Source organism: Jaculus jaculus, chromosome 19 (assembly GCF_020740685.1).
Source record: "Jaculus jaculus isolate mJacJac1 chromosome 19, mJacJac1.mat.Y.cur, whole genome shotgun sequence".
NCBI classification, from domain to species: domain Eukaryota; kingdom Metazoa; phylum Chordata; class Mammalia; order Rodentia; family Dipodidae; genus Jaculus; species Jaculus jaculus.
Genome location: NC_059120.1, coordinates 45,039,596 through 45,054,110, shown reverse-complemented (window position 1 = coordinate 45,054,110; position 14,515 = coordinate 45,039,596). Strand labels below are relative to the sequence as shown.

Sequence of the window (14,515 nt, the reverse complement as noted above, 5' to 3'; positions counted from 1 at the left end):
CATAAGCCAGATGCACAAGGCAATGTATGTGCAAAGCCGCACGTGAGCACACGGTGGCACGTGTAACTGGAGTTTGATTGCAGTGGCTAAAGGCCCCAGTGTGCCAATTTCTCTCCCTCTCTCTCCCTCTCTCTCCCTCTATCTCTCCCTCTCTCTCTAATAAAAAATAAATAAAAAATAATACATACCTCTATAGGGTAAATACAGGTTTGGGCAGTTGCACCAGCCAATGATCCAGCTATAAATCTTTGAAGAACTCCTATTTGAGCACCATCAAAACTAAGTGATTTCTTATACTATATAAATAAAAATATGGAAATACAGTGTTACTGAGATACATGCTGTTTCTGAATTTATGACATTAATAGCATAAAATATATTAAAAAGCTGGGCGTGGTGGCGCACGCCTTTAATCCCAGCACTCGAGAGGCAGACATAGGAGGATCGCTGTGAGTTCTAGGCCACCCTGAGACTACATAGTGAATTCCAGGTCAGCCTGGGCTAGAGTGAGACCCTATGTCAAATAACAAAACAAAACAAAACAAAAACAAAGTCTAAACTCTTTTTTTCCATTTTTCAAGGTGAGACCTATGTCAAATATCAAAACAAAACAAAAACAAAGTCTAAACTTTTTTTTTTTTTGGTTTTTCAAGGTTAGGTCTCACTCTAGCTCAGGCTGACCTGGAATTCACTATGTAGTCTCAGGGTGGCATCAAACTCACAGCAATCCTCCTACCTCTGCCTCACGAGTTCTGGGATTAAAGGTGTGTGCCACCACACCCGGCTAAAAGTCTAAACTCTCAAGAATCAAATTTAGGGCCCAGGTTCAATTCCTCAGACCCACATAAAGCCAAATGCAGAGTGGCATTGCATCTAGAGTTCAGCTGCACTGACAGAAGGCCTTGGAATGCCTCTCTCTCTCTCTCTCTCTCCTTTTCTACCTTGCAAATAAATAAAAGATATGTTTAATTAAATTTAAAATGTGACCTTCATTTAAAATTCTATGGCCAATAACATTTTACCTGTTCATAGGCCCCAATCTTCAGTGATGTTTCTGGTGCAATTTTAAAAACATTGACACCATTTCCTCGCCAAAGAGAAAAAATTCCTCCTTCTTTGACCATCAGCTTAAACCCAGTATTCAAACTCATTTTCCTGGTCTTTAAACTATGAACCTATAAGCGAACAGAAAATGTATTTATTTTTATTTTGCTGGTAATGCAAAATCATTTCATTGCTAATGAAAAAAATATATAATATGATTTTTCAACACCAATTTCATTTCCCTTTATTCCTATAACATTGATATATTAGTACTTTTCTTGTCCCCAAATACATATAATAATCACAGTAGTCCCCCTTTTCCCATGCTTTTGCATTTCACATGGTCCAAATAAAATAAATTCATATCAAATCTCTGCCATTGCAAATAAATAACTAAAAACATTCAAACTTTTAACAAAGAGTCACAGCCACCTGAAGTGAACATTTTATGCATTTTAAGTTGCATGCTAATTCTAAGTAGCATATTAGCCACAGTCTAACTCTACCTTGCCCCCAGCACCATGAGACCCCTCTGTCCAGTGCCTCACATCACATCATATCATATATCATATATCTAATGCATGCTAGGCTAAGCTACACTCCTAGCCAAAATCTATTCCCTCAGCTAGAAAACATGCGTCTGCTGAGATCAGGCTGCAGTCTTTCAGAATGAACCTTGCCCTGAGAGACTTCATTTAATGAGCAGCACTTGACTCAGTTCTGACAATGAAGGATGCTCTGCACTTGATAGACACACATACAACACCATCTGTCCAGCACTACCCACAAGGCACAGACTAATTAAAACTTACTCCTAGAGTAAAAAAAGAACCGGGCGTAGTGGCACACACCTTTAATCCCAGCACTTGGGAGACAGAGGTAGGAGGATCGTCGTGAGTTCAAGGCCTCCCTGAGACTACGTAGTGAATTCCAGGTCAGCCTGGGCTAGAGTGAGACCCTACCTCGAAAAAACCAAAAACAATAAGTAGAAAAAGTATCACCCTATAAATTTATCAAAATAACCTGGGATGGGAGTGGTGGTGCACACCTTTAATCCCAGCACTCGGAAGGCAGAGGAAGGAGGATCGCTGTGAGTTCGCGGCCACCCTGAGCCTACATAGTGAATTCCAGGTCAGCCTGGGCTAGAGTGAGACCCTGCCTCAAAAAAACAAAGAAATATTTAAAAATTGAGAAAAAATGAAATAAGATTTAAAAAATAAATAATAAATAAAATAAAGTAAACTAGGATATGTGATGGTTTGAATTAGGTGCCCCCATGAACTCATGTGTTTTGAACGATTGGTTCCCAGCTAATGGCAAGTTTGGAATCAGGCCTTGCTGGGGGAGGTGTGCTGTTGGGGGCAGACTTATGAGTGTTCTATGCAGCTCCCCTTGCCAGTGCTGGGCTCATTCTCCTGCTGCTGTCTCCAAGTGCTGCGGCAGAAGTGATGTCAAGCCTCCACTCACGCCATGTTTTCCCCTTTGGAAATGGATTTGTCTCCTCCAGACTGTAAGCCAAAATCAACAACTTTCCTCCCATCAAGCTGCTTTTGGTCAGGTGCTTTGAGTCCGTAACGGGAAGGTAACTGCAACAGGACTATTGGGCACGTGCGCATATTGATGTCCTCTCAGGAAAATCAGGCCTGAAAACTTGCTGGACACACCACACTGAGGAAAGGCTGCGACTCCCTCACCTGGACCCCTTACAGAGGAGGACACCCATCACTGTGATGGGGAAGGCCCCACGGACCTCTCACCTGACCACGGGATGTGGGCATCAAGGGATCAGCAGGTGAGAACTCCTGACTGTTCCAGGGGCTTCCTTGAGGCTTGGCTCAATCGTTAATGTGGACAGAGCAGTCTGCCTGGACCCAACCCAGTCCTGCCCTTCACCTCTATAGCCTCCTCTAATCCAGACAAAAAATAAAACAAGAAGGCGTTTTCCCTTTCCTCCTCTTCTCTCCTCCTTCTCTCCCTTCCTTCTTACCTCTCCTTCTTTCCCCGTGTCTGACTCATTTCTGTTTTGCAGTACCGGGGATCCAACCCAGGGCATGCAGGGGCAACGACACTGAGCCACATCCTTATCCCTTTTGTCATCTTTGTTTTGAGACAGGCTCTCAAAGCACTGTCCGGACGGACCTTGAATTCAGTGTAACTCAAGCAAACCTTACACTTGCGCTCTTCCTGCCTCTCCCTCCCAAGTAACAGGGACCGCAGACACGCACCACCACCCGTCTCTAACTCATTTTCATCTGTCATGGTCTCTCCTTTGGCCCATCCTCTTCCTGCCTCTCTATTCAGCACCCTTCTTACTCTCCATTTCTCATTCTTTCTATGACCCTGTATTTGCTACACACTTTTGTTCCTTGGCCTAAATTCAGTGATTCATTTTTCTTTCCTTGGAGAACTGGTCATCCATGCCCCATGTTCCAACAATATCTTTTTCCATTTGTATAGAGTAAAACCCCAAAGTGGCAGTTGCCATTTTCAATACCATCATATCACCATTATCACAGATGTTTTTATATGTCTGAAAGGTTCTGGAATAATAAAAAACATTCTCTTGTCTTCGCATTTCTAGCACTTGGGCACACCACAAAAACACCTTTCTTTACTTTCCCTCTTGGCTCCATTCCCAACTGTCTCACCTCCCAAGTATGTCTCCATCTCTGTAACACTGTACTCTATCTTTTCCCTTTACAGACTGCTTTATATTTTCTGACAGGCCCAGTTTCTGAGGAAACTGGTTTCCTCACGTGGGCCATAAAATTAAAAGGTTTTATTTCTACTGGCTGTATTAACCAAAATATGGTAATTGCATACTTATATGAACAATAATAAGCAGAGGAAAAACGATATTAAGAAACCAGGATATCATTTTATATTTTCATGAGAAATACTAAGCAGAGGGAAATGATATTTATTTCCCCTTGGAATTCCCTTAGTACTATGCATGTCTCCTGTCTAGTAAATAATGGCACTTATACAACATTTTGTTATTACTTGTCTGATTCTCTATAATCTCTGATAGACTGGAAATCCTCTAATAGCAAAAAACTAAGTCTTACTATTACAGCCCCTAATGAATATTAAAATACCTAGCATATAATAGGCTCTAACAAATATGTATGGAATGAAAAAGTGAAGCTCATTTCCAAACCCCCAAAGCTATATTCTAACACACTGTGTTTTCATTGTTGTTGGTAGTTTTGGTTTTGGTTTTTTGAGGCAGGGTCTCGCTCTAGCCCAGACTGACCTGGAATTCACTATGGAGTCTCAGGATGGCCTTGAACTCACTGCGATCCTCCTACCTCTGCCTCCCGAGTGCTGGGATTAAAGGTGTATGTCACCATGCCCTGCTACTAACACACTGTATTTTCTAAAAATGACGTATAAATTGAGTTCCTAAGACATGTCTAAGGGTTTTTTTTGGAATGATAAGTTACAGAGTTTTTTCAGTCAGCAGCAGATCTACTGATCACCTGAGCCACAGACACAGGCTGCAGAGTTCCTGTTATGAAATTACAGTTTTACACAATTACCAATCCATTACCAAATGTTACTAATGTTGCCAAAAGAACAAGGGACAATAAAACATCCAAGTGCTTAAGCCAAGCATGGTGGCACACACCTTTAATCCCAGCACTCAGGAGGCATAGGTAAGAGGATCACCGTGAGTTCGAGGCCACCCTGAGACTATATAATGAATTTCAGGTCAACCTGAGCTAGAGTGAGACCCTACATCAAAAAATAAATAAATAAATAAGTAAAAAAAAATCCAGGTGCATAATTTCAATTACAAATTTAAGTTTGCTCTATTGTATACTGGTTTTTATATTCTTGCATAAAAATAATTTAGCAAATATTAAGTTTAATTATGATTATTAACATGTTAAGTCATGTACTATAACTACTGTTAATAATACACTACTCACTGAAAAATAAAAGTAATGAGGTAGTATATAGCAGTAGTTTATAATTCTTAGAAATAGTACTAAGGGGCTGGGGAGACAGCTTAGCAGTTAAAGGCACTTGCTTGCAAAACCTTCAGGCTGGGGTTTGATTTCCTAGAACCCACATAAAGCCAGATGCAAAAAGTGATGCAAAGATCTGGAGTTCACTGCAGTGCCAAGAGGTCCTGGCACGCCCTTCTTATTCTCTCTCTCTCCTTGCAAATAAAATATGTTAAAAAACAGAAATAGGGGCTGGAGAGATGGCGTAGTGGTTAAGTGCTTGCCTGTGAAGCCTAAGGACCCCGGTTCGAGGCTCGATTCCCCAGGACCCATGTTAGCCAGATGCACAAGGTGGCGCACGCATCTGGAGTTCCTTTGCAGTGGCTGGTAGCCCTGGAGCGCCCATTCTCTCTCTCACTCTCTATCTGCCTCTTTCTCTCTCTCTCACTCTCAAATAAATCAATAAAAATCTTTAAAAAAAAAAAAAAAAACAGAAATAGTACTAGAAAGTCAGAGTAGGTATCATACTATTCTGTTGATACTGGGCTTAGACTAACAACAGTGGCACTTTCCATAGATTTAGCTATGTCTCTGAAAAAAGCAGAGGTGTGGTAGATAAACAAACGTAAGAAATAAAAATAAAACAGTTTTAGCCAGGAGTGGTGGCGCACGCCTTTAATCCCAGCACTTCGGAAGCATAGGTAGGACTGCTGTGAGTTCAAGGCCAGCCTGAGGCTACAGAGTGAATTCCAGGTCAGCCTAGGCTAGACTGAGACCCTACCTCAAAATAAAATAAAATAAAACGGTTTTGTAGACTTTAATCTAGGATTAACTTGAATACTGCATGAGCCGGCTTTTCCTCTGCTGTGAGGGAAAGACCTGAGGGCCAGGGGAAGCCTGGCGGGCTGAGCCTCGCTGCGTCTGCCTCCCGCCCAGTAGGACAGCACCATACACCCTGTGCCAGGAAGCAGAGGGAGCCCGGGCCGCCCATCTGCTTTTCTCTCCTGATGCCGCCCAGAGCTGCCACATTCAGGGAAGGTCTTCCCCTTCCTTTGTCCTTTCTGAACAAGCTCACCTAGAACTCCCAGAGGCTTGCTTAACTCATCTACCTCCATGTGCTTCTCAATCCAATAACGTTGATATTGAAGATTAATCATCACAAATACAATAGGAACATTTTTTATTTTATTTTATTTTATTTATTTGAGGAAGAGAGAGGAAGGAAGAGAGAGGTGGAGAATGGGCACACCAAGGCCTCCAGCCACTGCAAACTCCAGACGCATGTGTCACCCTGTGCATCTGGCTTACGTGGGTCCTAGAGAATCGAACTGGGATCCTTCTGGCTTCGCAGGCAAACGCCTTAACTGCTAAGCCATCTCTCCAGCCCAAGAGGAACATTTTTAAGGAAATTGAGAAACCTCTTAATATTAAAGGGAAGAGAATTTACATTACAGAAAACAAAAAAAATACTTTAATGAAAAGTGATGTGAAAAGTGCCAAACACTTCAAATGTGTCAGTCTTTTAACCGGCAAGGACGCTTCAAGACAACATCTAAGGGCACCAGAGGCCCAAGTACCTGCATCATGATTTTCAGGCGGTCCAGGGGCGCTGTGCACGTGCGAGCAACCGCGCTAGCTATTCCCGCGGCCACCAGCCGCTTCCACCAGTCTCCAGACTTCTTCTCTTCTTCCGTAAACTCATCTGGAATAGCTATACTCTCTCCTATGTCGACTACCTGAGAAGTGAAAGCAGAATTAGACAGTGCAGGAAAGTGTAAACACCTGAGAAACACAGGGGTAAACTTTCTACAGAGGTCCAGAATAACTTCGCCAGGACCAAAAACTTCAGGGTTTTGTTTTTGTAAATCACTCCTAGTACTGAAGATTGGCAACCTGCTAGTACTTAGAGTCAACCAAATGATTCTAAATACCACTTTAAAACACAGAGTTCAGCCGGGCGTGGTGGCGCATGCCTTTAATCCCAGCAATCCGGAGGCAGAGGTAGGAGGATCGCCATGAGTTCGAGGCCATCCTGAGAGTACATAGTGACTTCCAGGTCAGCCTGAGCTACAGTGAGACCCTACCTCAAAACGCCAAAAGAAACAAATAAATAAATAAAATAAAATGCAGAGTTCATGTAAAATTATTTTCATCCACTTAATTATTAATTTCAAATTCCCAAATCATTTGGATAATCTCTGCCATGGGGAAAAAAAATGTAAACTCCGAGAGCAAGGATCATGTCCTAGTCATTCACTACGGCATCCAGCACATAGTAAAAATGCCAACTATTGTAGTAACAATAATTGATCTTACTGATTATTTTCTCTAAAAGTCAAAGCACTGCGTTTCTCTCAGTGGAGAGTGCCAAATTGGACTCCGAGGGTTGGCAGTGTACTTTGTCATCTGTGGCAGGCAAGTGACTTCTCCTCTCAGCCCCCTATGTCCGTGCACCCCTCTGAACGGTGCCCTTCTTTACCAGTGCCTTCCCAGACTGCCCTGGGCCTTCCCTCTGTCCACAGTATTTCTGGGCTCTGCCACTTCTCTCTAATGTGTAGCCAGTCTGGACTGATTACTTCCTTTCCTTGTGACCAAGACTAGGCAAGAACTTCGTAAATAAAACTCAAGAGGTGCAAACTACTACACTCTTTTTTTTTTGTTGTTAAGTGGTAGTGTATGTGGTGTTACATGTGATCATGTGTGTATGTGTGGCGTATGTGTGATATATGTGCCTTTGTAGTGCCCAGTGTACACGCCTGCAGTAGCTGGAGCAGAATGTGGGGTGTCCTGCTCCATCCCACTGCTCTTCAGTCTGAGCTTATATTGGCTGGAATTTCTTAGTGATGCTGGAGTTCATTGTGGTTTTTTTTTTTAATTTTTTTAAATTATTTATTTATTTGAGAGCAACAGACACAGAGAGAAAGACAGGTAGAGGGAAAGAGAGAGAATGGGCACACCAGGGCTTCCAGCCTCTGCAAACGAACTCCAGACGCGTGCGCCCCCTTGTGCATCTGGCTAACGTGGGACCTGGGGAACCGAGCCTCGAACCGGGGTCCTTAGGCTTCACAGGCAAGCGCTTAACTGCTACGCCATCTGTCCAGCCCTCATTGTGGTTTTTAGAAAACTTTTTGGTTATTTTTATTTATTTGAGAGCAACAGACAGAGAGAAAAAAGGCAGAGGAGAGAGGGGGAGTGGGGAGAATGGGCGCACTGGGGCCTCCAGCCACTGAAAGTGAACTCCAGATGCATGCGCCACCTTGTGCATCTGGCTTAAGTGGGTTTTTGGGAAATCGAGCCTCGAACCAGGGTCCTTCAGCTTAAAAGGCAAGTGCTCAACGGCTAAACCATCTCTCCAGCCCCAAACTACTATATTCTTGATGAGTTTATTTACCAAATATAAGGATTTCTGTTCAACTAAGAACATCATGGACAAAAGAAACAAATAGGTAAATGGTGTAACAGAAAAGATACTGGCAAGTCTTAAGTTCAGTAAGGTAATATCTGCAATAAACATGTAACTCTTATGAAATAATAGGGAGAAGATAGGAAGGAAATGCATCGAAAAATAAAAAAGAATAGAAATGGGCAACTCATTAAATACTCAATGAGTAGAAAATGGAGAATTCCAAGCAACATTTCTTTACAACATGTAAAGAAAGAAAACGGGACCTTTATTTGTTGCTTCTGGGGGCATTCATTGGTATAGCCATTATTGGAAAACAATATGGCAATAGTTAGACTAGATGCCTTAGTAAAATGTGCAAACATATACTCCCTATGACTCAGCAATCAACATAGAATTCTCTAAGCATTACTTTTGAGTGGAGGGTTGGAGAAAACCTAGATGAATCATCATTGTGAGAATGCATAAAAGAAATATAGCAAACGCACACTATGTAGTAATTAGAGGCAATAAATTTAATAAACATCAAAGGAAAAATCATAAAATAAAGCAGATGTGGTCACTAGCATAATATTACCAGTATAAATAAAAATGAAGATGTGAAAGAATAAATATGTCCTCATATATAAATACTTAAGAACAGAGATGAAACAGAATAACAATATTTATTGGAAACTTATGGTCTTGGCTTGTTTTAAATACATTAGCTAATGTGTTAATTTAATTGATAATATCCACCTTGTTATCTCCACTCTATAAATGAAGAAACAGGCACAAAGAGGCTCTACAGCTGGTGGGCATCAGGCGGAGTATTCTGAATTCCTACTCTACCCTATGTCAGGACAAAAGGCAGAAATACACACGTGGAGATGAGGATGAGGCACCATGAATGTATTTTCATTAAACTCCCTACACCTTAGATATAAAAAATGAAGTCTCGTTTGCAAGTTTTCCATTACTCCTGACAACTTCATGTCAAGTGCTTATAAAAATAAAATGAGGGCTGGAGAGATGGCTTAGCGGTTAAGCGCTTGCCTGTGAAGCCTAAGGACCCTGGTTCGAGGCTCGGTTCCCCAGGTCCCACGTTAGCCAGATGCACAAGGGGGCGCACGCGTCTGGAGTTCGTTTGCAGAGGCTGGAAGCCCTGGCGGGCCCATTCTCTCTCTCTCCCTCTATCTGTCTTTCTCTCTGTGTCTGTCGCTCTCAAATAAATAAATAAATAAATAAAATTTAAAAAAATGTATTTTAAAAAATAAAATGAGCAGGTGCATTGTGAAATATTAATATATTTGATCTTACATTTCCAATGATACTTTTCTAGGGCAGTCTAGCTATATCATAATAATTAATACTTGACACAAAGCAGGTCTTTTTAGGGGGCACCTGTTTTAAATGTAAGTATATAGTGACTCCCCTTGAGAAATGAGTGAAATACTATTAGGAGGGAACACCATAGCTTTGGCCACTGAGGCTACAAGGATTACAGGGATTATGTCATGATACTACAACTATAGCACTTATCTAAAAATAAAAACAGTCAAATGCAGAATTATCTTACAGTTGAACGCTTCCAGAAACGAACAATTTCATTGATATTTTTTGCAGGATGGAGGAAGAAATAGTCTCTCCATTCATCCCAGTCTATTGTCATTGACCCATCACTATCAATGCTGAAAAAGAGTTTTAAAAAATAGTGTTTGTAACATGCATATAATGGCACCATTGTACACATTAATCAATATTCTTACATAGTTATTACTGAAGCCACTCCTTTGAACTTCATGAATATCACTACGTTTTCATGTTGGCTTTTTAAAACATAGACTATCTTCCAGGACAATTTTTGCTGTTAAAAAGACATTGAAGTCGGGCATGGTGGCACACGCCTTTAATCCCAGCACTCAGGAGGCACAGGTAGGAGGAGTGACATGAGTGTGAAGCCAGCCTGAGAAGACTACATAGTGAATTCCAGGTCAGCCTGGGCTAGAGCGAGACCCTGCCTCAAAAATAACAAAATAAGTAAAATAAAAAGAGAGTGAGGGGACGGCGTATCCTCACAGCTACGTCCTCCCACCAGTAACATCTTACATTATAAAGGTATACTTGTTACATTTAATGGACCAATGACTAATGCATTATTAACTAAATTCCAGACTTAAGATTTACTTGAGTTTTTAACTACTGTCCTTTTTTGTCTCAGGAACCCATTTGAGACACTACATTCTGTTTAACTGTCATGACTCCTTAAGCTCTTCTTGACTATGATAGTGTTTAGATTTCTTTTAATAATCTCAATAGTTTTGGGGAGTACTAACCAGGGCTGAGGAGATAGTTTGGTCAGTGACACAAAAGTCTGAGTCCAATACTCAGCACCCACATTAAAAAAAAAAAAAAAAAAAGCTAGGGCTGGAGAGATGGCTTAGCAGTTAAGGCACTTGCCTGCAAAACCAAAGGACTCAGGTTTGATTCCTCAGGAGCCATGTAAGCAGCTGCACAAGGTGGCTCATGCGTCTGGAATTTATTTGCAGTGGCTAGAGGCCCTGGCATGCCCATTCTTTCTATCTGTCTCTTTCTCTCTCAAAATAAATAAATAAATAAAAATAAGAAGAATAAAAATAAAAGCCAGTAGTGATGGCATGCACTTGTAATGCCATCAGAGATCACTGGGTTCACTGAACAGTCAGCCTAACCTATTTGACAAGTTTCAGGGCAGTAAGAGACCCCCATCTCAAAACAAACTACAGGGCTAGAGAGATGGCTCAGCAGTTAAGGCAACTGCCAGTAAAGCCTAACGACCGGAGTTGGACTCCCAGTACCCACATAAAGCCAGATACACAAGGTGGTGCATACGGCTGGAGTTCATTTGCAGCAGTTCAAGGCTCTGGTGCACCCATTCTCTCCCTCTCCCTGCTGGGCATGGTGGCACATGCCTTTAATCCCAGGAGGCAAAGGTAGACAGATTGCTGTGAGTTTGAGGCCACCCTGAGCCTACATAGTGAATTCCAGGTCAGCCTGGGCTAGAACAAGACCCTACCTTGAAAAAGATGGACAGCGCTTAAGCAACAACAAAACTTGAGATGTCCTCTGCATGTATGTGCACGCACACACACACACACACACGGGCACCAGCACACACACAATATGTGAGTACACACATACACACACAAGGATACTGAGGAGACGTTTTAGAATGTCTCTCCACTAGAATTCATTACATATTCCTTTTACTTATTAATCTGTATTTGTTTTTTCTTATTTTCCTGTTCTGGCTTGAAAATACATTTTTTTTTAAAATTACCTGTATGTCTCTAGCACTAGGCAGCCATTCAATTATTGAAAAAAAGAATGAATGAATAACTAAATAAAACTCACTGAAGAGTAACCTTGTATCTTTTGGCTCTTCTAGTATTATTTTCTAAAAATACTTATTACAAGAAGAGCAAGAGAGAGGATGGGCACACCAAACCCTCTTGCTGCATATGACCTCGAGACACATGCGCCACCCTGTGCATCTGGCTTTATGTGGGTACTGGGGACTAGAGCCCAGGCCAACAGGCTTTGCAAACAGGTGCCTTTGACTACTGAGCCATCTCCCCAGACCTGCTTCTAGTATTATTTTTACCTTTGACTCTCTTTTGCCTATGTATACATTTTTCATCTACTTTAATCTTTTACTCTTAATGACTCAGTTTTTACCAAACGAAATTGAAGATTAACCAACCTTGAAATATCTGTTTGTGTCTGAGCCAAAGGTGGTATTAAGCAAAATTTTTTTTTTTTTTTTTTTTTTTTTGGTTTTTCGAGGTAAGGTCTCACTCTGGTCCAGGCTGACCTGGAATTAACTCTGTAGTCTCAGGGTGGCCTTGAACTCATGGCGATCCTCCTACCTCTGCCTCCCGAGTGCTGGGATTAAAGGCGTGCGCCACCACGCCCGGCTAAGCAAAATTTTTTAAACTTCATTTTATTCTATTTGTATGAGAGAAAGAGGCAGATAGAGAGAGTAGATGTGCCAGGGCAAACAAACTCCAGCTGCATGTGCCACCCCATGCATCTGGCTTATGTGTGTGCTGGAGAGTCAAACATGGGTCCTTTGGCTTTGCAGACAAGAGCCTTATAACCACTAAGCCAGCTCTCCAGTCCAAGTGAGTTTTGTTTTTGTTTTTGTTGTTGTTGTTGTTTTTGGTTGGTTTGGTTTTTCTCTCTAGCTCAGGCTGACGTAGAATTCACTATGCAGTCTCAGAGTGGCCTCAAACTCGTGCTGACCCTCCTACCTCTGCTTCCTGAGGCAGGGATTAAGGGTGTGCACCACCTCGACTGACCCCCAAGTGAAATTTTCTATAGTGTTTTTCTCAGTGGAAATAGTATAAAACAAAATTCATCCTACTAACAAAAAGTTTAGTACGATTTCTGGTGCCAGCTAAGTTAGCCATACATTTGTAAACTGGACATAGGAAACCACAGCTTTCAGGCACTGTAAGAACAGGACAGGGCTGGTGTGTCTGGAGAAGGAAGACATGTGAGGTTAGCTCCCCATTCGCTGGTTCCTGCCTGACGATAGTATCTAAACAGTAGCGTGGAGAAAGAGGAGCCTAAAAACAGACACTAGAGTTCAGGGGTCCCCAGGGGGCAAAAATTTACAGGGCAAACTTCTTTTTATATAGATAGCCCCTTGATTCACTAGTTACAAGCTAATTTACATATGACTCCACTGGCCTGACAAAAAATTAGCAACCGGAGCTAATTTGGTTGTTCGTGCCTATTATCCTAGCATTCCAGAGGCTGAGACAGGAGCATCTTTGTGAGTTCAGGGCCAGCCTGGACTACACAGTAAATTTTAGGCAAGCCAGGCTACACAGAGAGATTCTGTCTAAAAGGAAAAAATGGAGGGCTGAAGAGATAGCTTAGCGGTTAAGTGCTTGCCTGTCAAGCCTAAGGACTTGGGTTCGAGGCTCGATTCTCCAGGACCCACGTTAGCCAGATGCACAAGGGGCGCATGCATCTGGAATTCCTTTGCAGTGGCTACAGGCCCTGGCGTGCCCATTCTCTATCTATCTGCCTCTTTCTCTGTCTGTCGCTCTCAAATAAATAAATAAATAAAATGGTAGCTGCTTGCAAATCTTCACTGCTAAGCTTGCCTGCTTTCTTGAGTTCTGAGTGCTAACAAAAAATGTAACCTGGGGCTGAAGAGATGGCTCAGTAGTTAAGGCACATGTTTGCAAAGCCAGATTGGCTCAGGTCACAGATGTAAAGCCAGATGCACAAGGTGGCGCATGCACCTGGAGTTCATTTGCAGTGGCAGGAGGCCCTGTCACTCCCAATCTTTCTTTCTTCTTTCTCTCCTGTCTTTCTCCTTACAAATAATATATATTTAAATGTGTAGCCCTTCCTTTCCCCATTTCTCTTCTTTGGATACCAGCCACAATTCTAAGAATGCTTGCCCTGATACTCTGGGTTTTCTCAATAAAATCTCCTTTGCTTTATTAAAAAAAAAAAAAAAAAAAACCCTCCTGGAGGGCTATGTGTTTAATGGAAATTCTGCAGCTAAGCACTGGAATGGAGGGAAGGAAAGAGAAGATGGGGAGAAGAGAGGAAATAAGAAAAAGGAAGGAAGGGAAGCTGAGCATGGTGGTGCACACCTTTAATCCCACCACTTGGAAGACAGAGGTAGGAGGATCACCATGAGTTCAAGGCCACCCTGAGACTAGATAGTGAATTCCAGGTCAGCCTGAGCTGCAGTAAAACCCTAGCCCCACCCACCCACAAAAAAAAAGGAAGAAGAAAATGCCAAATTACATCACAACATATCAACTCTTGTCAAATGCATCAGGTTATAGTTCAGTGGTAGGGTTTGCCTAGCATGTGTGTGAGGTTGTGGGCTCAATCCCCAGCCACACACACACACATACACACATTTCAGTGCTGCCCTGCTTGTACGAAAATAAAATCTGAAAATTAGTGAACTAATTATCCAATTTTGCAAACTTGTAGTAATAATAATAGCAATTGCAGTAAGCACAAAACAAAGGATACATACAGTATTTTCAGCCCAGTTTTACAATAGTAAACAAAAGGATACCTGCACTACGTTTGGCTATATATGACAACTTCACAGATA

At 41.9% G+C, this 14,515-nt stretch overlaps 1 protein-coding gene across 7 annotated transcripts in view; it reads right to left on the bottom strand.

Annotated features, from left to right (window-relative positions):
- The window catches only part of LOC101611480 (calcium-binding mitochondrial carrier protein SCaMC-1), a 43,042-nt gene that overhangs the window by 14,108 nt on the left and 14,419 nt on the right, over window positions 1–14,515 (bottom strand). For all 7 annotated transcript variants that reach the window (XM_045138775.1, XM_045138776.1, XM_045138777.1 and 4 more), the window contains 4 exons: window positions 9,959–10,070; window positions 6,575–6,733; window positions 1,023–1,175; window positions 189–296 (listed from right to left, as the gene is read on the bottom strand). In XM_045138775.1, the coding sequence (XP_044994710.1) occupies window positions 189–296; window positions 1,023–1,175; window positions 6,575–6,733; window positions 9,959–10,070 (532 nt within the window). The remainder of the gene's footprint in view (window positions 1–188; window positions 297–1,022; window positions 1,176–6,574; window positions 6,734–9,958; window positions 10,071–14,515) is intronic.